The 27,299-nt window shown below is 37.7% G+C and overlaps 1 protein-coding gene across 4 annotated transcripts in view; it reads left to right on the forward strand.

The window, feature by feature from the left end:
* CHN1 (chimerin 1) overlaps positions 1 to 27,299 on the forward strand; it is a 196,247-nt gene that overhangs the window by 122,362 nt on the left and 46,586 nt on the right. For 3 of the 4 annotated variants that reach the window (XM_081242992.1, XM_081242993.1, XM_081242994.1), the window contains one exon: positions 21,848 to 21,925. In XM_081242992.1, coding sequence (XP_081099118.1) covers positions 21,848 to 21,925 — 78 coding nt within the window. Of the gene's footprint in view, positions 1 to 21,204; positions 21,491 to 21,847; positions 21,926 to 27,299 lie in introns of those variants that run through there. The other variant, XM_081242995.1, reaches the window with a different exon arrangement.

The raw sequence follows: 27,299 nt of genomic DNA on the forward strand, positions 1-27,299 counted from the left end.
AGTTCAATTTCGTTTCTTTTTATGGCTGAGTAATATTCCATTGCATATATGTGCCACATCTTCTTTATCCATTCATCTGTCAGTGGACACTTAGGTTGCTTCCATGTCCTGGCTATTGTAAATAGAGCTGCGGTGAGCATTGTGGTGCATGTCTCTTTTTGAATTATGGTTTTCTCAGGGTATATGCCCAGTAGTGGGATTGCTGGGTCATATGGTAGTTCTATTTTTAGTTTTTTAAGGAACCTCCATGCTGTTCGCCATAGTGGCTGTATCAGTTTACATTCCCACCAACAGTGCAAGAGGGTTCCCTTTTCTCAACACCCTCTCCAGCATTTATTGTTTGTTTGTTTGTTTGTTTGTTTTTATGATAGCCATTCTGACTGGTGTGAGGTGAAACATCATTGTAGTTTTGATTTGCATTTCTCTAATGATTAGTGATGTTGAGCATCCTTTCATGTGTTGGTTGGCAATCTGTATATCTTCTTTGGAGAAATGTCTATTTAGGTCTTCTGCCCATTTTTGGATTGGGTTGTTTGGTTTTTTTTGATATTGAGCTGCATGAACTGCTTGTATATTTTGGAGATTAATCCTTTGTCAGTTGCTTCGTTTGCAAATCTTTTCTACCATTCTGAGGGCTATCTTTTTGTCTAGTTTATGGTTTCCTTTGCTGTGCAAAAGCTTTTAAGTTTCATTAGGTCCCATTTGTTTGTTTTTATTTCCATTTCTCTAGGAGGTGGGTCAAAAAGGATCTTGCTGTGATTTATGTCATAGAGTGTTCTGCCTATGTTTTCCTCTAAGAGTTTTATACTGTCTGGCCTTCAAGACCTTTAGGTCTTGAATGCATTTTGAGTTTATTTTTGTGTATGGTGTTAGGAAGTGTTCTAATTTCATTCTTTTACTTGGAGCTGTCCAGTTTTCCCAGCACCACTTACTGAAGTGGCTGTCTTTTCTCCACTGTATACTCTTGCCTCCTTTATCAAAGATAAGGTGACCATATGTGCATGGGTTTCTCTCTGGGCTTGTTATCTTGTTCAATTGATCTATATTTCTGTTTTTGTGCCAGTACCATACTGTCTTGATTACTTTAGCTTTGTAGTATAGTCTCAAGTCACGGAGCCTGATCCCTCCAGCTCCGTTTTTCTTTCTCAAGATTGCTTTGGCTATTCAGGGTCTTTTGTGTTTCCATACAAATTGTGAAATTTTTTGTCCTAGTTCTGTGAAAAATGCCATTGGTAGTTTGATAGGGATTGCACTGAATCTGTAGATTGCTTTGGGTAGTATAGTCATTTTCACAATGTTGATTCTTCCAATCCAAGAACATGGTATATCTCTCCATCTGTTTGTATCATCTTTAATTTCTTTCGTTAGTGTCTTATAGTTTGTCTCCTTAGGAAGGTTTATTCCTAGGTATTTTTTCTCTTTGTTGCAGTGGTAAATGAGAGTGTTTCCTTAATTTCTCTTTCAGATTTTTTGTCATTAGTGTATAGGAATGCAAGAGATTTCTGTGCATTAATTTTGTATCCTGCTACTTTACCAAATTCATTGACTAGCTCCTGTAGTTTTCTGGTAGCAACTTTAGGATTCTCTATGTATAGTATCATGTCATCTGCAAACAGTGACAGTCTTACTTCTTCTTTTCTGATTTGGATTCCTTTTGTTTCTTTTTCTTCTCTGATTGCCATGGCTAAAACTTCCAAAACTACGCTGAATAATAGTGGTGAGAGTGGGCAACCTTGTCTTGTTCCTGATCTTAGAGGAAATGGTTTCAGTTTTTCATCATTGACAATGATGTTGGCTGTGGGTTTGTCATATATGGCCTGTATTATGTAGAGGTAGTTTCATGCTATGCCTACTTTCTGGAGAGTTTTGTTGAATTTTTCGAAAGTTTTTTCTGCATCTGTTGAGATTATCATACGGTTTTTATTCTTCAGTTTGTTAATATGGTGTATCACATTGATTGATATATTGAAGAATCCTTGCATTCCTGGAATAAACCCCACTTGATCATGGTGTATGATCCTTTTAATGTGCTGTTGGATTCTGTTTGCTAGTATTTGTTGACGATTTTTGCATCTATGTTCATCAGTGATATTGGTCTGTAGTTTGGTTTTGGTATCTTTGTCTGGTTTTGGTATCTTTGTCTGGTTTTGGTATCAGGGTGATGGTGGCCTCGTAGAATGAGTTTGGGGGTGTTCCTCCCTCTGCTATATTTTGGAAGAGTTTGAAAAGGGATAGGTGTTAGCTCTTCTCTAAATGTTTGATAGAATTCACTTGTGAAGCCATCTGGTCCTGAGCTTTTGTTTGTTGGAAGATATTTAATCACTGATTAAACTGATTTTTAATCAGTTTCAATTTCAGTGCTTGTGATTGGTCTGTTTATATTTTGTTTCTTCCTGGTTCAGTCTTGTAAGGTTGTGCTTTTCTAAGAATTTGTCCATTTCTTCCAGGTTGTCCATTTTATTAGTATATAGTTGCTTGTAGTAATCTCTCATGATACTTTGTATTTCTGCAGTGTCAGTTGTTCTCCTTTTTCATTTCTTATTCTATTGATTTGAATCTTCTCCCTTTTTTTCTTGATGAGTCTGGCTAATGGTTTATCAATTTTGTTTCTCTTCTCAAAGAACCAGCTTTTAGTTTTATTGATCTTTGCTGTTGTTTCCTTCATTTCTTTTTCATTTATTTCTGATCTGATCTTTATGATTTCCTTCCTTCTGCGAACTTTGGGGTTTTTTTCTTCTTTCTCTAATTGCTTTAGGTGTAAGGTTAGGTTGTTTATTTGAGATGTTTCTTGTTTCTTGAGGTAGGATTGTATTGCTATAAACTTCCCTCTTAGAACTGCTTTTGCTGCATCCCATAGGTTTTGGGTTGTTGTGTTTTCATTGTCATTTGTTTCTAGGTATTTTTTGATTTCCTCTTTGATTTCTTCAGTGATCTCTTGGTTATTTAGTAGTGTGTTGTTTAGCCTCCATGTGTTTGTATTTTTTACAGTTTTTTTCCTGTAATTGATATCTAGTGTCATAGCATTGTGGTTGGAAAAGATACTTGATATGATTTTAGTTTTCTTACATTTACCAAGGCTTGATTTGTGACCCAAGATATGATCTATCCCCGAGAATGTCCATGAGCACTTGAGAAGAAAGTGTATTCTGTTGTTTTTGGATGGAATGTGCTATAAGTATCAATTAAGTCCATCTTGTTTAATGTATCATTTAATGCTTGTGTTTCCTTTTTTATTTTCATTTTGGATGATCTGTCCATTGGTGTAAGTGGAGTGTTAAAGTCCCCTACTATTATTGTGTTACTGTCAATTTCCCCTTTTAAGGCTGTTAGTATTTGCCTTATGTATTGAGGTGCTCCTGTGTTGGGTGCATAAATATTTACAATTGTTATATCTTCTTCGTGGATTGATCCCTTGATCATTATGTAGTGTCCTTTTTTGTCTCTTGTAATAGTCTTTATTTTAAAGTCTATTTTGTCTGATATGAGAATTGCTACTCCAGCTTTCTTTTGATTTCCACTTGCATGGAATATCTTTTTCCATCCCCTCCCTTTCAGTCTGTATGTGTCCCTAGATCTGAAGTGGGTCTTTTGTAGACAGCATACATACGGGTCTTGTTTTTGTGTACGTTCAGCCAGTCTGTGTCCTTTGGTTGGAGCATTTAATCCATTTACATTTAAGGCAATTATTCATATGTATGTTCCTATTACCATTTTTTTAATTGTTTTGGGTTTGCTGTAGGCCCTTTTCTTCTCTTGTTTTTCCCAGTTAGAGAAGTTCCTTTAGCATTTGTTGTAAAGCTGGTTTGGTGGTGCTGAATTCTCTTAGCTTTTGCTTGTCTGTAAACATTTTAATTTCTCTGTCGATTCTGAATGAGGTCCTTGCTGGGTAGAGTAATCTTGGTTGTAGGTTTTTCCCTTTCATCACTTTCAATATGTCCTGCCAATCCCTTCTGGCTTGCAGAGTTTCTGCTGAAACATCAGCTGTTAACATTTTGGGGATTCCCTTGTATGTTATTTGTTGCTTTTCCCTTGCTGCTTTTAATATTTTTTCTTTGTATTTAATTTTTTTTTTTTTTTTTTTTTTTTCTTTTTGCGGTATGTGGGCCTCTCACTGCTGTGGCCTCTCCCGTTGCGGAGCACAGGCTCCGGACGCGCAGGCCCAGCGGCCATGGCTCACGGGCCCAGCCGCTCCGCGGCATATGGGATCCTCCCAGACCGGGGCACGAACCCGTATCCCCTGCATCGGCAGGCGGACTCTCAACCACTGCGCCACCAGGGAGGCCCCTGTATTTAATTTTTGATCATTTGATTAATATGTGTCTTTGCGTGTTTCTCCTTGGATTTATCCTGTATGGGACTCTCTGTGCTTCCTGGACTTGGTTGACTATTTCCTTTCCCATATTAGGGAAGTTTTCAACTATAATCTCTTCAAATAGTTTCTCAGTCCCTTTCTTTTTCTCTTCTTCTGGGACCCCTATAATTTGAATGTTGGTGTGTTTAATGTTGTCCCAGAGGTCTCTGAGACTGTCCTCTGTTCTTTTCATTCTTTTTTCTTTATTTTGCTCTGCGGTAGTTATTTCCACTATTTTGTCTTCCAGGTCACTTTTCCGTTCTTCTGCCTCAGTTATTCTGCTATTGATTCCTTCTAGAGAATTTTTAATTTCATTAATTGTATTGTTCATCATTGTTTGTTCACTCTTTAGTTCTTCTAGGTCCATATTAAACATTTCTTGTATTTTCTCCATTCTATTTCCAAGATTTTGGATCATGTTTACTATCATTACCCTGAATTCTTTTCCAGGTAGACTGACTATTTCCTCTTCGTTTGTTTGATCTGGTGGGTTTTTACCTTGCTCCTTTGTCTGCCACATATTTCTCTGTCTTCTCATTTTGTTTAACTTACTGTGTTTGGGGTCTCTTTTTCACAGGTTCGTAATTCCCATTGTTTTTGGTGTCTGCCCCCAGTGGATGAGGTTGGTTCAGTGGCTAGTGTAGCCTTCCTGGTGGAGGGGACTGGTGCCTGTGTTCTGGTAGTTGGAGCTTGACCTTGTCTTTCTGGTGGGCAGGGCCGTGTCCAGTGGTGTGTTTTGGGTGTCTGTGAACAGCCCGTCTGCTAATAGGTGGGGTTGTGTTCCTGTCTTGCTAGTTATTTGGCATGGCGCGTCCAGCACTGGAGCTTGTTGGTCGTTGGGTGGAGCTGGGTCTTAGTGTGGGGACGGAGATCTGTGGGAGAGCTCTCGCCTATTGATATTACGTGGGGCTAGGAGGTCTCTGGTAGTTCAGTGTCCTGAACTAGGCTCTTCCACCTTGGAGGCTCAGGCCTGACACTAGGCTGGAGCACCAAGACCCTGTCAGCCACACGGCCAGGTCCGTGGGGGCGTTTCTTGCCTTTTGGGAGGTCCGAGGTCTTCTGCCAGCATTCAGTAGGTGTTCTGCAGGAGTTGTTCCACATGTAGATGCATTTTTGATGTATTTATGGGGAGGAAGGTGATCTCTATGTCTTACCCCTCCGCCATCTTGACGGTGCCCCTGCAGTAGGAAACTCCACTGAAGATGCCAACCCCCTCAAGGACTAGAGGTACAGAGGCATTTTTTCAGAGGTTTTACAACTTGGTTTTCTTTTCTTTGCCTTTGTGCTTTGTCTGGTTTCACTTGTCCACAGGGTACCTCCTGCAGAGGCCTCGTGCCCAGCAGTTCAGATTAGAGTGCCTAGCGGGAAATGGCTGCACTGTCGCCTCAGCTCGGTGGGCGGAGCCCTGTGCAGAAGTGCTGCCCCGACACTGCAGCTGCAGCTCAAGATGGCGGAGGAGGGCCTGGGTTGTTTGTTTTGTTTCTGCACGAGCTGTTTGTGTATTTCAGATTTAATCCCTTGTTGGTCGTCTCGTTTGCAAATACTTTATCCCATTCTGTGGGTTTTCTTTTCATTTTGTTTATGGTTTCCTTTGCTGTGCAAAAGCTTTTAAGTTTAAACATGCACATTTAACTATAGGCTTGACTCTGCTGCTGACGAGGATTTTAAGTCTTTGAGCTGGTCATATAATTTTTTTTGGCCTCAGGAAATTGAAGGTCTCCTCTTGCTCCTCAGTATAGATCCTCTAAAAGTTGTAAAACTAAGAATAATAACAGTAGTAACTAACATTTATTGAGCCTCTTTATGTGAGAAAGTCTAAGTACTTTACCGGATTATCTCCTTTAATCTTTGTAACAATCCTTTTGAGAGTAGGTATTATAATAACATGGGTATCTTTGGGGATGATAGGTTTATGGTGAGTTATCAAGGGATTCTATGGGTGTGTTTTAATAGTGCATCCTTTATTTTTAAATATGAAATCACGGAGAACAACCAGACCCTTCCACAAGATGCCCTTTGGTGTCATCATGGAGACTGAACACTGGACTGTGTTAGTATTTAGACTAAGCGGATCACTGTATTTTGAGTAATTGGGTTACTCAAGAGAGAAGTTAAAACATCCTGGAATCTGTCCAAAGGAAGTTGAAGCATAGTTCAGATGGGCCCTTCACCCATTGAGGCATGCCACTCTAGAACTGCAACTCTTATGTTCAGTGTTTAAAATACACCCTTATCAAATATTAAAAGAAGAAGATTCTAGATTACAGAATAAGAAAGCCTATGTTCAAATTTTAAATATAAAAAACTAAAACAAACTCTCTTTCCCTATAATGTAGCTTAGTTCTCTAATGGTTGCTTGTATCAAATGGTTGCCTCCCTTCTTTAAGTACCACAGAAGTGTACAAATCCAAATAGTTTTGTTCCTTTCATAGGGACAACAACAACACAAATAAATAAGAAAGGATTTATACTTATGTGATGGTGTAAATTATACATAAATGTGCAAAGCTGCCAATAATTCAGCATGTATATTTTATTTCTTTTTTTTTAATCTGTAGGCTTCTTTATAAAAATGTATGTGTTTATTTATTTTTGGCTGCATTGAGTCTTCCTTGCCGCGCACGGGCTTTCTTTAGTTGCAGCAAGTAAGGGCTACTCTTTGTCGCGGTGCACGGGCTTCTTATTGCAATGGCCTCTCTTGTTGCTGAGCACAGGCTCTAGGCGTGTGGAGTTTGGTAGTTGTGGCACGTGGGCTCAGTAGTTGTGGCGCACGGGTTTAGTTGCTCTGTGGCATGTGGGATCTTCCCAGACCAGGGCTCGAACCCGTGTCCCCTGCACCGGCAGGCGGATGCTTAACCACTGCACCACCAGACAGCCCGACAGCATGTGTATTGTATTTTATTTATTTTTTTATGTGGGTGAATAATTATTTTATTTTACTTTATTTTTTTAACATTTTTATTGGAGTATAATTGCTTTACAATGGTGTGTTAGTTTCTGCTTTATAACAAAGTGAATGAGCTATACATATACATATATCCCCACATCCCCTCCCTCTTGCATCTCCCTCCCACTCTCCCTATCCCACCCCTCTAGGTGGTCACAAAGCACAGAGCTGATCTCCCTGTGCTATGCAGCTGCTTCCCACGAGCTATCTATTTTACATTTGGTAGTGTATATATGTCCATGCCACTCTCGCACTTCGTCCCATTTTACCCTTCCCCCCACCATGTCCTCATGTCCCCATGCCTAGGGGCAGGACAGGAATAAAGACGCAGACGTAGAGGATGGACTTGAGCATGTGTATTTTAAATCGCAGTATACTTAATAGAATGAGATCTGGATTAATTTTTTTAAAGTTTTTACAACGGAACCATATTAAATGATTAACATAATTTATCTGAGTATTAATAATATATAATGGTAACTAAGATTTATAATATAATAAAGCATGTATATGCTTATATATATAATATAAAGCATATTTATAATAATATAAATTTATTATATTTAAGATGTCAGCACACATACATTTTCAATAGTTGACTTAAATTTAGCTTGACATCTTCAGGTTTTCATCATTTCAGTCTTCAGAATGCTTATTAGCATTTTATTGTCAAAGTTGAAGCTTACTTAGCTCTTTGAAACTGACAAAAGACCTCTGAGTTGACAGTCATCTCCTAAATAAACAAGATTTTGAAGGCAGTTGAAGTGTCTTTCAAATCAGTACTCCAGAGACTATATGTAAAACTTACTGAAGCGAGTTTATTATGATTTAGAGGCAAAAAGAAAAATAAACAAACAAAAAACACTCTCAGCTTTTTAACACAATTCAAGTTTACCACTTTTCATGGTATCTCTCAGAAGCAGGGAAACCAATAACAATGAATAAAGATTTGCTTCAGAACTATAAAAGAAAAAAATCAAAGATACTATTACTAATATTAGTACTTTTGAGAAATAAAATAATGAAGAAAATTTTTTAAAATAACTTTAAAATAAACTTTTGGGAAAGTTCTAAAATATGCAGTCATAGTGGCATGGATGTATATACACTACCAAACGTAAAATAGATAGCTAGTGGGAAGCAGCCGCATAGCACAGGGAGATCAGCTCCGTGCTTTGTGACCACCTAGAGGGGTGGGATAGGGAGGGTGGAAGGGAGGGAGACACAAGAGGGAGGAGATATGGGAACATATGTATATGTATAACTGATTCACTTTGCTATAAAGCAGAAACTAACACACCATTGTAAAGCAATTATACTCCAATAAAGATGTTTAAAAAATAATAAATAAATAAAATAAAATATACAGTCAAGAATAGTTTTTTTATTAAAGGGCCAAGTCAGATCAGTGCACTCACCAATTAAGCTTTATATACAATAGAGATACCTGCAGAAATTTTGATTCAGTAGAATCATCACAGGGCCCAGACATCTATTACTATAATTGTCTTTCTGTGTGTATGTGTGAGATCCTGTTGTAAAGGTTACAACTAATGGATTAGGTCCATGATTCTCAAACTTTTTGGACTTAGGATCCCTTTACACTTTAAAAATTGTTGAAGATGCCAAAAGAACTTTTATTTATGTGGGTTATATCTGTGATATTTACTATCTTGGAAATTAAAACAGATTTTTTAAAATACCTATTAATTCATTTTAAAAACAATAATAGGGGCTTCCCTGGTGGCACAGTGGTTGAGAGTCTGCCTGCCGATGCAGGGGACACGGGTTCGTGCCCTGGTCTGGGAAGATCCCACATGCCGCGGAGTGGCTGGGCCCATGAGCCATGGCCACTGAGCCTGCACATCCGGAGCCTGTGCTCCGCAACGGGAGAGGCCACAGCAGTGAGAGGCCTGTGTACCGCAAAAAAAAAAAAACAAAAAAAAACAACAACAAAACAAAAAAGAACAATAATAAACCCATTACATGTTAACATAATAGCATTATTATTAAGATAACCATATTTTATGAAACATACGTAGAAGGGTGGCATTTATACATTTCTGTAAATCTCTTTAATGTATGTCTTAATATTAAGAAAACTGGATTCTTGTAAATGCTTGTGCATTCAGTCTCTGGTAGTATCTTATTTTGGTTGAAGTATATGAAGAAAATCTGACCTCATACAAATACACATTTGGTAAAGAGTATCCTTAAGAGACTTTTCAGATAATTTGGATATTTCTCTTTGCTATCACACCAAAACTGGGTAAGTGGTAGTTTCTTAAATACTACTTGCAATGTAGAATCTGAAATGCTATAAATAAGCATTTCTTATTCTGTTACACTAAAATCCATTGGTCTGTCTTGGACTCTGAATGGATCTTTCAACTATGCATTATTCTGTAACATCATGCATTGGTCATTTGGAAAATACTGGTTCAGTGAGTTATTTAGGTCTTTCAAACATTGAAACATTAATGTAAATGATGAAAAAAATCACATTTGTTAGTATCATCATTAATTTCATCAGAAAACTCATCTAAGTAGTGGGAAGCTGTCGCGTTCAGGGTGGCAGATACAGAATTTCCAAAATTCTTTTTTTTTTTGGGGGGGGGGTACGTGGGCCTCTCACTGCTGTGGCCTCTCCCGTTGTGGAGCACAGGCCCCGGACGCGCAGGCTCAGCGGCCATGGCTCACGGACCCAGCCACTCCGCGGCATGTGGGATCCTCCCAGACCGGGGCATGAACCCGTGTCCCCTGCATTGGCAGGCGGACTCTCAACCACTGCGCCACCAGGGAAGCCCCAAAATTCTTATTTTCACTTGAAAGTTTAGATTTTATCACTCACTGTCAGTTATTTTCCTTGAGGTGACAGGCTCAGTTTGTTCATTTTTGAGAAAATGCCCAGTCTCAATAACCAGAATTTATGTTAGTTGTTCTTCCAAGAAAAAAAAATGGTATTCCATGGAAAAAACCGCCAGCTCAGCTTTCACCTCAAGCAATACTTCTCCTAAAGAAAACGATCCCCACAAGGATCCCAGATGTCTTTTACATCATCTGGGCTAACTCTTCCTCTTTTGGAGAGTTTTTCAAATGTGGAGGTGCACATCTCTAAATGTAATCCAGATTAGAAACAACAGAGGAAACAGGGTTAGGAAAAAACTGTCTAAATATGTGACCCACAGTAGCTAATTTTAATATGCTGTTGTTCATTAAAAGCACTACCACTGGTATAAAATAATGCATTAAATTCTATACTTAGTATCCGAAAGACCAGGCTCTTTTGAAACTGAAAACAACAGAGAAACACTGTTCAACTGATGATGTGATTTAATATTTCTGACACTGAAAAATGCAACCAGAGCATCCACTTTAAAAAATCTACAGCTGATCCTGCAGGAGGAGATATTTTTGGCAAGTTATTTTTTTAACATCATACTTCTTATTTTAATGTCTTCCTTATTAATTCATGCATTTGAAAATAGTTTCATCTTGGAATTTTCCAGCAAGTTATGGTTTGAGTTTATGGGAAGAAAAATAATCAAACTTTAGGCTTACAAATGCTAGATATAACCAAATTCCCTTTTCCTTCTAACATTTCCTTGAAACTCATCAATACAGAGAGTTTTTGTTCATCCATAAATTTTCATGGCACTTTGCACTATTCCTCCCATAATAGTTGTTTTGGTCCTGCATATTAAGTTAAACCTCGATTCAACAATCTTTAGAATTGGAAACTGCAATTCATGAATCCCAAGCATCCTTTGTATTTCAGGTGGCACCTGTTCTCTTCACACAACAAATGCTTTCAATCCAGTCTCATCCTTTAGTCAGCTATGTTGCTAAGATGCCTTCGTTGTCACACATTTTCTATTTAACATGTTTTCAGTTCATATTTGCATACATTTTGGCCATCAAACGAGGAAACAATATTTAAGATGCACTGCTTCCTTGCACCTCTGGCCAGCTGATACTTTTTTAAAAACCATTAAGACATTTTTAAAAGTGGCCATTTTCTTTGTATTGATATTAAATCTATTCTGACCATATCATAAGAGCAGGAAGCTGGAGCCGTTCAGACAGGCATTTGTCTATGAGTCTGAAGAATTCAGCAAGGCTTGCAAATGTGCCATGACTTTGTGAGCTCGTTGCTTCAACATTTAGCACCTCCTTTGTTCCAAGCATTCTGTTAGGTGATAAGACTGATGCTAATGATGTGAGCAGTGTCAACATCACTACCACCACCTGGGCTTTGAGAGCTTTGAGAACTCTCTGTATTCTGGGTACTAAAGATACAGGTTTACATATATTCCATTCATTATCTCATCCCTATGAGGTAGTTTCTGTCATCATTCCAGTTTTACAGATGAAGAAACTGAGACTTCTCCTTAGATCCTGTAACTAGTAAGTGAAGCTGAGATTCTTTTACAGAGGAGACAAGCTCTTAACTACTTAACTGTAGATAACACTGAACTTTAAATTTTTTTAAATTGTTTTAAATCTTTATGGCAAGGGTGATTAGGCAGATTGAGGAGGAGAGTTTATAAACAACAGCTCTCTCTTTTTTTAATTTATTTTTTTTATTGAAGCATAGTTGATTTACAATGTTGTGTTAGTTTCAGGTGTACAGCATAGTGATTCAGTTATACATATACATATATTTTTTTTTCAGATTCTTTTATATGTTATTATAAAATATTGAGTATAGTTCCTTGAGATCCTTGTGCTACATAGTAGGTCCTTGTTGGTTATCTATTTTATATATAGTAGTGTGCATATGTTCATCCCAACCTCCTAATTTATCCCTCCCCCACCACTCTCCCCTTTGGGAACGATAAGTTTGTTTTCTATGTCTGTGAGTCTGTTTCTGTTTCATAGATAAGTTCATTTGCATCATATTTTAGATTTCACATATAAGTGATATGATATTTGTTTTTCTCTTTCTGACTTCACTTAATATGATGATCTCCAGTTTCATCCATGTTGCAGCAAATGGCATTATTTCATTCTTTTTTATGGCTGAGTAATATTCCATTGTGTGTATATACCACAGCTTCTTGATCCATTCATCTGTCAATGGACATTTAGGTTGCTTCCATGTTTTGGCTATTGTAAATAGAACAGCAGCTCTCTGTGTGCATTATTTCTGATAAAAAGACTATATGGGGTGTTCAGCAAAATTCCCTGTGGTTTGGGCATTAGGAGGCTTAGGAAGGCACATCCATAGGGGAAGGAGAGCAAGAGAGAGCTGAGATGGAGAGTGTAGAAGTCACCGGTTAGAGTCTCAGAAGGACCATGAGAGCAGGAAATAGCTTGGAAAGAGGGCATAGACATAAATTTCATGAATTAATTCCACCTTTGTAAGAAAATGTGATTGTTAGGATTAAAAATACATCACCCATCCACCACTTAATTATTATTAATTCAATAATATATATCTATTTGTTTAATAACTGGTCCTGTTGAAAATAGCATAGTGCCCTATTCTCTGGTGTTCACCAGTTTCACTAATGTCTGGAACATAGTAGATACTCAATAAAATATGTATTGAATGAAAATTATTTGAGAGTCTGTAATGTACACGTATGCATTGACCATTTCTGTACTTTATTATTATTATTTTTTTTGCGGTACGCGGGCCTCTCACTGTTGTGGCCTCTCCCGTTGCGGAGCACAGGCTCCGGACGCACAGGCTCAGTGGCCATGGCTCACGGGCCTAGCCGCTCCGCGCCATGTGGGATCTTCCCGGACCGGGGCACGAACCCGTGTCCCCTGCATCGGCAGGTGGGCTCTCAACCACTGCACCACCAGGGAAGCCCTCTGTACTTCTTTTAATGAATTTGTGGGCTATATGAAGTATTTACACTTTTTCAGACCACATGTCCAGAACCTCAAATTCTTTTAAAGATAAAATGCATCTTAATTATGTAGTTACTCACTGCATTGGCCATTCTGGAATCTCTGTTATAAATACAAGCCTTAGTTGATTGTTTACCCATGAGATTGGAATGGCTTTCCACCTTGTAAATTATGTTTGTCTGGTGAATTTTAATGGAAAGTTTAATTACCTGTTTCTAAAGACAGCTTAATTAGCTGCTCAAGAGACCCCTCTCTCAATTCACATTTGGAGGATAGTTTTGTTGATTTGTTTTTAATTTTAAAAAATAATAAAAGGAAAAGTCAATGCAAAAACAAAACCAGGCATGCTGCTCAGTAACTTTCCTTGAAGCCCTAGTAGGCATTTGATGAAGGAGCTGCATGTATCTAAGGAAGAGCATCATATCATTTTACCCACTACCCTCAAAATAATTTAAAAGGCTTTTAAAATGCCAGAAATTAATCACCAAGGCTGACCTCACTTCTCTGAATGTTGTAAGCCATTTGTCAGGCTTAGCACTGAATTGGGGAAGGTCATTTTCAGCTGTGAATACTTCTGCTTGCTTATGGTCCTGGGTGTTTGCAGCCCGGGGCCTTACTAAAGTAAGAGTCAGTTTCCTCACACTATGAGTAATCTTATCTCCAGGTCCCAAGAAAGCAGGTGGAGTGACAGAGGAGTAGGTGTGAAGTCTGGAGGCCTGGGTTCCCTACCACTGCTCCTTTGCTTAATGATTTCTGCCCCTGATCAAGTACCTTAACACCTTTGCACTGTCATTCTGAAAAACAGGAATGTGAGGATACAGTGAAATTGTGTATGTGACAAAGCAGTTTGTAGAATCTAAAACTCTGACTAAATAAGTGCTCCTGATTTGGAGGCAGTGAAAGAGTTGGGCCTGGGTGTGTTTTTTTTTTTTTTTTAAACCAAGCAGAAGAATACAGTAATTAAAGCTATTGTAAAGTAAGACTGGAACAGGATTATGAAGCCATTTACCTCACAGATTACTTCTTGCTGTGCACCATGGTGACAGAACCAGGCCTGCTGCTGGAATGGATTTTGTAAGACTCCCCCAGTCACCCAAACCTGCTTTCCTGAAACTAGATGATAATTTCCTGCTACTAGGCAGGGACATGCTAAACCTAAAGATTAACTGTGACCCATCTTCCCAGAGCATCGATTTTACTCAATAGTCATTGATCGAAAACATTTTTATTTTAAACATTTTATATGGGCACATTTAGGGGAGCTTGAAGAGCCACCCCTGGATCCCTGCACACCCCTGTTCACTGTTGGTTGCTATTGGGGACATTTTGGTAGAAAGGGTAGTAAAGCACTAGCTGAAGCTGGCCAGATAGCCTTTAAATAACTTTTTTTTTTTTTTTTTTTTTGCGGTGCGCGGGCCTCTCACTGTTGTGGCCTCTCCCGTTGCGGAGCACAGGCTCCGGACGCGCAGGCTCAGCGGCCATGGCTCACGGGCCCAGCCGCTCCGCGGCATGTGGGATCCTCCCGGACCGGGGCACAAACCCACGTCCCCTGCATGAGCAGGCGGACTCTCAACCACTGTGCCACCAGGGAAGCCCCCTTAAATAACTTTTGACCTTATCAACCGAAGATCTTCAATTGCTCCTTAAATTATCTCCCATTAACCTGTCCTTTGTGGAGGAGGAAAATGGCAAGGTAGATCCCTCTCAATACATTAAAATGTCACTGAAAGATAGATGTTAAATCATCCTTTAATCTTTCCTTCTTCCTTCTCACAGGAAGTTGATCGCAGTCTGACTTTCTGTGTCTTATTTTCTAATGTGCTAATCATTTGTGGGCCTGGTCTAGATGCCTCAAATCACTCATGAGATGTCAAGGTTCAAATGGAGCACAGTATATATATATATATATATATATACACACATACACATACATACACACATATATGGAAGAATCTAATTATATATAGATTTCATATATATCATATGTATGTATGATATATATATATGAAAGAATCTAGTTATCTCTTCTACGAAAAAGAACATTCAAGTTAGGGGAATTTCAATTTCATTAGGAACCTTTGAACTAACAGGAATTTCGTAAGATGAAATACTATGGACATGATATAAAGTTTATATTAGAAAAATGCCGAGATGCAAGCTATTTTTACTTTTTCAACATCATTATCTTAATGTAAAACATGCCATGTGGTAGTGTCATTACAAAGAAAAGACAATATTTGGCAGTGAGGTGAACAGTTAACACATCTATGAATAATTCTCATGCTTATACTTCTTCTCAGGGAGATTATTTATGAAAGTTAAATCTGTTACCTTCAGGCCACTGTTGCCATTTTCAAACATTAAAAATAGGCTTTCAAAAGTATGTTTGAATTTCACAAGTACACTTTATACCATGAGCCCACGTTGCCATTTTCAAATATTAAAAATAGGCTTTCAAATGTATGGTTGAACTTCACAAATACACTTTATACCATGAGCCCACGTTTATTTTTATTGAGGCTTAAAATGAATATTAAAATAAATTACATTTGGAATATTCTTATCAAATTACACATACAGGAAACAGCTTTTATAACTTAAGTTTTAAGAAATTCGGTAACAGGTCCTTTTTAAAATAACCATATCACATAGACTTCATCTTATCCTAATCAGTTGAAGTCAGTGGTGGAATGAGAAAACTGAAAATACAGTGCCTGGCTTTTATTCTGATTCACTGGCTTGCTTTTGTTAAATTGGTGATTGTGAAATGTTCACTGAACTGCAATAACTTGAAATAACCTCTAATGGCAGTTTAAAATCTGAAAATACTCCTAATGTCGATCTGAGTCTGCTTTTTAATATGTATATGTATGTATATGTGTATACATATACCTACATATGTATATTACAATGAAAAGCTCTCTGAAGAAGTGAAAACATCTATGATCTCAGAGTTTTGCACTGGATTTAAAGTCTCTAATTGTTGATATAGTGTTAGAGCTTCTCTAATTTCATCTCCTCTATTGTTACAGAACAATAAAAGTGTTTCTTTAAGTCATGCAATAGGTATCAAAATTTGGGGTAAAACAAAAACCAAAAGGTAATGACATATTTCCCTAATGAGCCCTCAACTTCACTTAGGGGGGAAAATTGAGAAAAAATTCCTGTGGGGGCCAGTTTCAGCTTTTCATTTGGAAGAACTGGGAAAGAACATTATGATCATCATCATACAACCATCACTGCGAATGGCCAAATACTGGAGTGTGTTAGACTAGAATACTTTACTCTTATTATGTAATTTTATATATAATTACATGTATATATTAACTTGTTAGATGATTCAGGGCAGGAAAACATCTGCCATTTATTTTATTTTATCTTCCCAAAGCACCTATTATATAAATTGTTATCAATACACCAGGGCTACAATCTAGCATCCATTAAGAACTTGTAAATGAAAAAATAAGACTGTGTCCTATGAGTTAACCTTAAGATCACCACCTGAGATATTTGGACAGAGATATGCAAAATCATCATAAAGAGACACCTGGAAAAAGGAGACTCAAAGAGCTCAGAGCTGCTTATGCCCATCTAAGCACTGACTGAAAATGAAGGTGCCTCTCACTAAATGGGCACTGAGCATTCTAGTCCTGTGGCAGGGCCATCCTAATTGTAGAGGACTCAAAGGATGTCTTAATTCTATGCATTAAATATTCAGTTCATCTAACACACTCCACTTGTCTGATTCCATTCTCATCTGCTTCCTAATTATTTTTTGTTTCCAGTGTAGATATGCTGCCCAAAAAAGGGCATGTTGGTCACCCACTTTATGATAATTATATCTCATATCTTAGTATAAACTAGACAGCCATCATTCTTTTACTTACCAGTTTCATGAGCTTGGTATTATAATGTCCTTCTCTCCCCTTGAGAAATAGACATGATCTCCCTGCTGACAAATTAAGTTTCTGAGCCTGCAAAACTGAGTCCCACACAAAAGCCTGTAGTAAATTAGCCAGAGCTACCTTGAAGGGACTCACTCATAGCCAAGCTGGCCTTTCCTACTTAGACACACTCACATCTTCACATTCCTATGTGCTAAATGAGTGCGAACCTTCCTTTTTCGTTTTGAATTTCTGTTAAAAATATAAAGAAGACCATGGAGTTCATTTAGTCCAGCTGGGCCTTACAAAAAGCTCAGTGACTTCGTTGGTATCTGTCAGAACCAGGCTTGGTAACCAGGCTGGGTGCCACTCTGCCGCCTCCTCTCTGGGCCTGGTGTGCAAAACACTTCCTCAAACTGGTGCTTGGAGAAGTTGGTCGTTTCTCTTGTTTCTTGAAAGGGTAAGGAATGCGGGGCTGTGCTTTTTTGTTCGCATTGTGTTTTCAAATGTTTTCTGTTTATAATTATTGCATGTAAGTCAGGGAACATGTTAGAGTGTACAGAGTTTGGTAGTGTGACTGTTAATATAGAGTAATTTAAATTTATTATACACTGAAGTGAATGCATTGATGTGCCTTATTGTTATCTGTTTAGAGAGACATTACGTTAAGGCTAGGGCAGCTATGTAATGAAGACTGAGTTAGGAATTATGATGTGACTGATGCCAGGAGCATAAAAACTTAGAGCCCTAGCCGGATTTAAGAGTTTCCTATGCAACATAAAGTTATTTATCCCAATGTTAACTTAAGGAATTTATAGAGTTCTGTATAGAAATCTCTAATGTTTGACTTAAAATGCATTTGAACATTTTGAGGAGGTGATGAATCTGGAAGATGCTATAAATTAAATATAAGCAGTACTGAATTGGCTAGTGATTTGAGAGGTATTAGAATATAAATGATCCAGAAACTTATTCAAATGATAGTCTTTCAAAATTGCATGATAACTATAGGTAATATGAGGGGCAGGAGAGTCTAGAGGAAAGACACAGAATTTGAAGTCACGTAGACCTGGGTTCAACTCCTATTCTCACCACGTATTACTTAGGTGACCTTAATCTCTCTGAGCTTCTGTTTCTTTTATCTATAAAGTGACACCTGCCCTACTGTTTTTTTGTTGTTGTTGTTTTGTTTTTTGCGGTACGCGGGCCTCTCAGTGCTGTGGCCTCTCCCGTTGCGGAGCACAGGCTCAGCAGCCATGGCTCACGGGCCCAGCCGCTCCGCGGCATGTGGGATCTTCCCGGACCGGGGCATGAACCCATGACCCCTGCATCGGCAGGCAGACTCTCAGGGGAACCACTGCGCCACCAGGGAAGCCCTGCCCTATTGTTTTAACAACTAAACTACATCATACATGTATAGCATTTACTAGTATAGTGCCATGTAGTTGTCAGTTAATAAATGTAAGCTGACATATTGTTGTTAAGTACCTTGAATATATTCTACTTTTGGCTCTAATGGTGAGAAACTAGGTTACAAATGATAATTCAGGGGACAAATGTATGAATAATCTGTGTATCTAGAGTGAGCTGAATTTGCTTGGATCTACAAATTTTGATAGTGGAAGAGCTGTGTTTATATCTCAATTTTAACATTTTATAGAAATTGCAGGATTTGCTAAACCTAAACCAGTGACTCAGATCACCCAGTAGTAAGTCAATCCAGCTACTCTTCTCCCGGAGCATCAGGGCCAGGCCAGCTCTAACAATCCTTTATGGTGCTTTTTGGATGGAATGTTGATTTAGCTTAGTTAACTGGGGCTTGAGATCATGAGTCTGTGATGTCATCATGATGTTACAAAGGAGGTGGATGTTTGCCTGAGGTTCTTCAGCAGTTAGTTGTGATTTTGGTGTTTCCATAAGAAGTGTTTGGTGTTTCCATCCTTCTACTCAGTTCTTCCAGCTATAAAATGAGGATAGTATATGCCTCATAGACATTTTTCTGTGGAATTAATGGGATTCTGTATGTAAAGTGCTTAGCTGGGTGCTTAGAGCATAAGTGCCTAATAATCAATGAACGATAGGCATAATTAACAGATGCTGTATCTATCTAAGTAGACAGATATGGCCAGAAAAAATATAAGGAAGTGTGGTATACATTTGTCTGGAATGTCAGAACTTTGATACTGGTTCTGAATTCGAGAGTTAGCAGTTCTGACTTGAGAGCTCCTCAGAATTAATGCAGAAATGCAGCTGCAGTTATGGAAGGCGTAATAGTGAGCAAACCCCCAGCCACCTGAGGGGAGCTAAGAAGTTCTTCATCCTAAACCATTGTTTCCGGTCTCCTTAGTGCCCTAGATAGTTGCCCAAGTTGTAATTATTCCAGTATTTCTTGCTTAGGTAGAAAAATTACTCAGGAAAGACAGTATGACTCTGCAGAGTCTGCAGTAGACCTGGCCTCAGTGACAAAATGTTCATTTTTACTCAGCCATGAATTTTCTGGATAAATCTACCTTGAATATTTTTATGCTTTGGTTGAATTTTAGTTACTACAGCTGAAGGACTGGGGTGATCTATAATAAAGGACCTTGATCGGAAATACTCAGGAAAAAAAAGTTAGTTGGGTTACATGGGTGATTGTTTTCTTTAACTTAGTAACTTTAACATTCAGTGTTAAATGTTGTGGAGAAAAAAATTACTGTTAAATTTGCCTTCAGAATCTGTTTTTTTCTGGGCCCACTGAGAATCGGATAAACTTCACTTTAGGTTATTTGTGACTAAAGAGTTGGCTGGCCTTTATATTTTTAGTCATCATGTGACAAACTAAGTCTAAGCTGAAGAGTAATTTAGGTTAGGCAAGGAAAGTTCTTTCCATCCTATTTCTTCTGGGGAAAAAATTTTTTTTTCTCATGCTAATCACTTTAGGATATAAATTTGTGGAAATGAAACATCTGTAGATGTAAATATTAACTTTTGCCTTCTATTTTCTTAGAAATGTTTTTAAAAGAATAAACCGTTTTAAAAGTTGGAACTGTATACTCAAAATATTTGGGGGTGTTTAGAAAATCAGTCATTCAGTATCATCAATATCTAGCATGGTTTAAGGACCACTTCATGCCCTGATTAAATTAGAATCTGCATTGGGCCCATAACCCCTGTAGATTGTGAAATCTGAGATAAAATCTTTGCAATTATCTAAGCAAATAGACTGAATTCATTTCAATGTATAGTTTTAGATTCTTTAAATACAGTGTAACCTTAGAATCATAATGGGTTAAACTTAATTACTATAGCATGAGGAAACAGATGGGAGGTGTTTAAGGAACCAATATGAGAAAACTTAAGCTTATATAGCACCTTAGTAAAAAAGTATTGTATAGGTATTGCTCTTAAATGGAGCTGGATTTGAGTCTCTTGCCCTGCACCCGCCTTTCTACATCAGCAAAAACACCTAAGGTCCAACAAGCACAGTTACACTACATCTGGGACCTGTGAACATGAGGAATTATTCCCAACCGGCTTGCACTGTGACCTGGCCTGAAGCTCTTTGAATGAAGAATGTTGAGACTAAGAATGAAACTAGTGGTTGGACCTATTTAAGCATAGATCCACAACAAAACTACTCACGGTAGGAAGTCAGAACTGACCACCCCAGGGTGTTGGCAGCATTATGTGCATGCTTCTTGCTCTCCATGAAAATAGAATGATAACTAGTTAAACTCCTTTTCTTTTTCATCAAAATACTTATCAGCTTTTGCTCATCTTTAATAAAATGGGGTTTTAGTTAACTCACCTCAGTCCATATGCACAAAGGTGAATTACAGATCAGCCTTTCATAATTTACCTGGCAGTGGTGCATTCTTTTTAAAACCTACTTGTTGTATGTGTTAATTTTCCTTTACTTTTAATAGGTTAAAAAAAATCCATTTTGTAACGATGCATGACTCATTCAGTGTTCATTGTCTTCCCACTAATTTTTTTTTTTTTTTTTTTTTTTTTTTTTTGCCTTGAGCCAGCAAGAAAATCTTACATGAGAGGAGGGAGAAACAGACAGTGAGTTGAGGAATACAGTACTTAAATACTGTTGCTTGATTTTCATTGGTTATCTCCTTTCTTAACGGTGACCAGTCTAATCCAGCCTTCCTTGTCAAATCCCTCCCCTCCCCCATCCTCTGCCAGGGGCTTCACAGGGTGTCAGTTGCTAGAAACTGACTGCAGGCAGTATGTAGGCATCTTTCATTCAGAATGGACATCAATATATTGACTAGAAAAGAAAGCTTTTAGAAATGTGTCATTTGTCAAAATTGCATGGCTTTTTAAAAAGGAGAAATGCTGAATGTTTTGTATGTTAGCATCGACTCTATTTCTGTTCAGACTCTTAAGTTTTCAGAAGCTTAAATATAGAGCCCTTTAAAAAAAAAAAAAAAGGAAGAAAGAAGAATTTTTCTGGTTAGTCGACCTCTTTTTAAGAAGTGCTTCATCATCCTCCTCCACCTCTCCGTGATGTTTCTCTGCAGCTCTCTGTAGGGTAGGGTTCTGTGCTGGCTGGCAGAATGCTCATTTGTTAGCTGAATAGAGTTCATCGACAGACATAGATCAATATAGGTTTTCTTATTTCCTGTGAATTTCAAAATGCCATCCAAAGAGTCTTGGTCGGGTAGGAAAACTAATAGAGCTACAGTTCACAAATCAAAACAAGAGGGCCGTCAGCAAGATTTATTGATAGCAGCCTTGGGAATGAAACTGGGTTCTCAAAAGTCGTCTGTGACAATCTGGCAACCTCTGAAACTCTTTGCTTATTCGCAGTTGACATCACTTGTTAGAAGAGCAACTCTGAAAGAAAACGAGCAAATTCCAAAATATGAAAAGGTTCACAATTTCAAGGTAAGAATATTTATTTTTAACCTTTTGTTATAAGAAAGGAAATGCACATTACTTGAAATATACAATATTAAAGTGTGTCTTTTTAAAACTAGGAAGACTGGACTAAAATGTTCTTGCTATTCAGGGAATGAAGATGTTTTAAGCAAGATTTTTTTTAAGGAGTAGCTTAATAAAGGTGATAGAATCCAACCCCATTTTCTCTGATGCTGATTTAGTATTCTGTTTGATCAGTGTGTACTGAGTGGTAAAAGTCTTGACTGATATTTAAAAGATCTCATCTAATAATGATTTTGGTGTTATATTTATTTGTGATGCAAATATGTCTAACTACCTTCGTGGGATATTTTATGAGAGGATTAGATCTCATCTCCTTCCGTTTCTGGTAAAAAGCTTTGGCTGTAAGAGGCATGTGCTGTTGCATCTGGATTGAGCAGATGGTGTGCATTTCCCGTAGTTTCTGTCTTTTCTCCTCTTCTAATGAATTGACCATGATGAAAGGAGGATGGCTACCATGGGACCGTTAGGCTGCTGACATTAGCAGCTTCTCTTCACTTTTTGAGTATTTTCTTTCACTCTTGTGTGTGTGTGTGTAGTTTTTAATTATTGTGTTACTGTGTTTTACCAACTATACTTTAATCATTTTTCATCAAGATGTGTGTGTGTGTTGATTCAAGCTGTGTGTAAATCTTGCCTGTATTTATAGCATGATATAAGACCCTGAAGTTCAGTCCTTTGCAACCTAATTCAGAGAACATACAATGTGAGGTTGTGCATAAGGAGACCCAGTTACACTTCATGGGTAGATGCACTAGCATTTCTATAGTAACTTCCCAATAGTTATACAACTTTATGATGAAGTTCCTGAGACATGAATATTGTTAGTGTAGACAAAATGGCATTAGTTTTGATGTTAGCGGGTATCTGTTTTCAAAAGATGATAAAGCTGGAAACCCTGATCTTCCTTTTATTTATTAATTTATTCAACATTTATTCAGCAGATAGAACGCACCAGGCTCTGTAGTAAGACATTTCATTCCAAATTTGCAATTTATCCTGATTTTTAACACTAGCATTAATTTTACTCAAATGCTAAATACCCAGCCCCCAATATGCTCTGCTTTTTCCATAGTGAAAAAGATTTTTATGAACTTCAGATTATTTGAGGATAAAGGATACATTCCAAAATGTATGGGCTGTGTAAAGATTGCTAATATTTCAAGGTAAACCAAATAGAGTTTTCTTTTTCCTCTCTAAACATATTATTAAAGACCTGATCTTTCAACCAGTATCTTTGATGTAAAATGAAATTGAGACCATTCAGTGTGTGCATCCAGTCTCAACCACCTCTTCCATTTATGAACCTAAACAGTCCATGCAGGTACTAGTCCTCAGTGTCTTCTTGCATGATATACAACCTGGTCTAACAGGATTTTTATCAGGAAAATGACCCCAAATACATCCTTTTGCAAATACCAAGTTATGTGCATGTTCGGTCTCAAAAATAGCCATTTAGGTTCCTAAGCAGGAAACTATGCAAACTTTTTAGAAATGGCTGCGATTTTAAAATATATCCCTCTGGTATGTTAAGCAGGAACAGATTGACCTATTAGGGATGCCATTTTAGTGCTAAGTTCATTGTACGTGCTTTCTGTCAATATTGATAAAAAGCAAAGGGTAGAGCTGTTCAAGGATTTGCATAAACAAACACATTCTCTAATTTTTTTTGGTTGTGTCTTCCAGTAATTTCTCAATTTTAATTTAACACATGGCTTTCATGAGCAAATTTTTGTATAACCAGAAAGTACTGACTATGGGACCAATTGTGACTCATAGCTTGGTACCCACGCTGTTTTAAAGATACTTGTTTTATATTTTTTAAAGAGGCATGCTAAACGGTAGAAGCCTGCTTCCTTCTCTGGAGCTAAAAAATTAAAACGAGCTTGGGCTCACTGTTTTAAAAAAAAGTAAAATATTTATGCTCAGGAAGAGCTCATGTTGGACAGTGAATTGCATTACATATTTTTTTTAGAGTTGCTAATAAGGTCAAAAGTCTTTGACTCTCAAAAGGATTTGACTCCTTCCATTGAAATTACTCTTTGTTTCTTAAAAACTGTTTCTGTGGGGTGCCATTATAAAAAAGAGAAGGAGGGGTCATACTTGACTTCCGGGCACATCCCTAAAAGAATTCAGACTCTGTGGCAGGAGCAGTGCTCTCCCACACAAATGCTCACTTAGAAGGTCACTGCCTGTGATATGTAAGTATGTCCAGTTCAGAGATTTATTGTAGGAAAAATCTGGAGCATTTACAAAATGATAATTGTTCACGTGGCCTTGCCATTGACTATTTTCTATGTTGGTGAAAGTGTACTCTGCCTAACCACCAACCCACTCACCAAACTCATTTCAATGTGGTTTTCTTTTTTGCCTCTTGAACTGCCTTGTTATATAACGTTGCTCTGTGGTGTCGAACAGCTGTCAAGTCTCATTTCAGAAGGTGAAACCATGAGTGTCATATACCTTTGGTGAAAGCATTCACCAAGGTGAAATCCCGCCCCCCCCAAAAAAAATCAACTGGGCCTTACTGCAGACTCCAGGCAGGTGTTTGTTTTTTGTTGTTTTTGTTTGTTTTTAATAGAAGGAGAAAAAAAACCCAGGAAGTCTTCCCATTTTGCTGTGTTATATAACACAGTCTTTTTTTTCCCCAATTGTTACTTACAAGGATTTGATAAAGCATCTATCACAAAAAAGATAGTTGTTTCTCTCAGGGAGGTCATCATTTTAAAAATAAATGTACCACATCCTTTAAAAATGATTACCCTATAAGTTGTCAATGTAACTTAGAGTGAAAGTAATTTTAACTGTCTCCTGGATCAACCTCTCATTTTAAGAACTGCCCCATCCTAACACAACAGAGAGAGTGAGTGAGCACACAAGTGCTAATTTCTTAAACCAACTTAAAAACTAAACCAACTTAAAAACTAAGCAAAACAAGACCACCTCTGCCATTAAAAGTCAGACACAGGCACCCCACCAACAGTGATTGCATCCTACATCTGAGACTCTCCAGATAGGATGATAACTAAGACCCAGCCCTTGCCCTGAGGAACTTGCTTGCTCTTTGTATGACCTTGGGCAGACTGCTTCATCTCTCTGAACCTCTGGTTCTGCATCAGAAAAATTGAATTCCTGGTATGTGTAGGTACTTGGTACCCACTGTTCTTGTTATTACAAATTACCCCTAAGTGGGCATTTTTTCTGAATCCACGTCAAGACTGTTTCTTGCCCAGTAGCAGAGAGCATGATGCAGTTGAGAACCCTGGCGTGACTGTGGTGCTAAAGAAAGCTCTTGCTTCTTTCTTAGCTCCCAGGCACAGTTAGATGTTATGTAAGAGCAGTGCATTTTCACGCACCACAGAATACAGTGAAATCCTCTGTATTTCTTTTACTTCCTTCAAATCATTCAGTGTTCCATTTGGTATGTTTAATTCCAACAGCTCTATAAAAATCAAGATTACATATAATATAATAATAACAGAAACCTGGCTACTTAGGCAAATTAAATAATTAAAAGAAGACATGAATTATAGACACTTTATTTTTTTCTTTTTTCTTTTATATTGGAGTATAGTTGATTAACAACAACGTTGTTTTAGTTTCAGGTGTACAGCAAAGTGATTCAGTTATATTGCATACATATATTTATATGCATACATATACATATATTTTACATGTTTCTATTCTTTTTCAAATTCTTCTCCCATTTAGGTTATTACAGAGTATTGAGCAGAGTTCCCTGTGCTCTACAGTCGGTCCTTGTTGGTTATCTGTTTTAAATACAGCAGTGTACATGTCAATCCCAAACTGCCAATCTGTCCCTCCCCAACACCCCACACCCGTAAACATAAGTTCGTTCTGGAAGTCTGTGAGTCTGTTTCTGTCTTGCAAATAAGTTCATTTGTATCATTTTTTTAGATTCCACATATTAATATCACATGATATTTGTCTTTTTCTGTCTGACTTACTTCACTTAGTATGATAATCTCCAGGTCCATCCATGCTGCTGCAAATGGCATTATTTCATTCTTTTTAATGGCTGAGTAATATTCCATTGTATATATGTGCCACATCTTTTTTATCCATTCATCTGTTGACGGACATTTAGGTTGCTTCCATGTCTTGGCTATTGTAAACAGTGCTGCAGTGAGCATTGGGGTGCATGTATCCTTTCAAACCACGTTTTTCTCCAGATATATGCCCAGGAAAAGTAGGGTTGTAGGATTATATGGTAGTTCTATTTTCAGTTTTTTAAGGAACCTCCATACTGGTCTCCATAGTGGCTATACCAATGTAAATTCCCATCAACAGTGTAGGAGGGTTCCCTTTTCTCCACACCCTATCCAGCACTTATTGTTAGACTTTTTGATGATGGCCATTCTGAATGGTGTGAGGTGGTATCTCACTGTAGGTTTGATTTGCATTTCTCTAATAATTAGTGATGTTGAGCATCTCTTCATGTGTCTCTTGGCCATCTGTATGTCTTCACTGGAGAAATGTCTATTTAGGTCTTCTGCCCATTTTTTTGATTGGGTTGTTTGTTTTTTTGATATTGAGCTGCATGAGCTGTTTTTAAATTTTGGAGATTAATCCCTTGTCGGTCACATCATTTGCAAATATTTTCTCCCATTCTGTAGGTTGTCTTTTTGTTTTATGGTTTCCTTTACTGTGCAAAATCTTTTGAGTTTCATTAGGTCCCATTTGTTTATTTTTGTTTTTATTTCCATTACTCTATGAGACAGATCAAAAAAGATATTGCTGCAATTTATGTCAGGGACTGTTCTGCCTGTATTTTCCTCTAAGTGTTTTATAGTATCTGGTCTTAAATTTACGTCTTTAATCCATTTTGAGTTTATTTTTGTGTATGTGTATGGTGTTGAAGAATGTTCTAATTTCATTTTCTCACATGTAGCTGTCCAGTTATCCCAGCACCATTTATTGAGAGACTGTCTTTTCTCCATTGTATAATCTTGCTGCCTTTGTTGAAGATTAATTACCTATAGGGGCATGGGTTTATGTTTGGGCTTTCTGTCCTGTTCCATTGAGCTATATTTGTTTTTGTGCCAGTACCATACTCTTTTGATGACTGTAGCTTTGAAGTATAGTCTGAAGTCAGGTTGCCTGATTCCTCCAGCTTTGTTTTTCTTTCTCAAGATTGCTTTGGCTATTCGGGGTCTTCTGTGTTCCCATACAAATTTTAAAGTTTTTTGGTCTAGATCTGTGAAAAATGCCATTGGTAATTTGATAGGGATTGCATTGAATCTGTAGATTGCCTTGGGTAATATACTTATTTTGATAATGTTGATTCTTCCAATCCAAG

The sequence above is a fragment of the Mesoplodon bidens genome (assembly GCF_964165515.1).
Source record: "Mesoplodon bidens genome assembly, chromosome: 8".
Lineage (NCBI taxonomy): Eukaryota > Metazoa > Chordata > Mammalia > Artiodactyla > Ziphiidae > Mesoplodon > Mesoplodon bidens.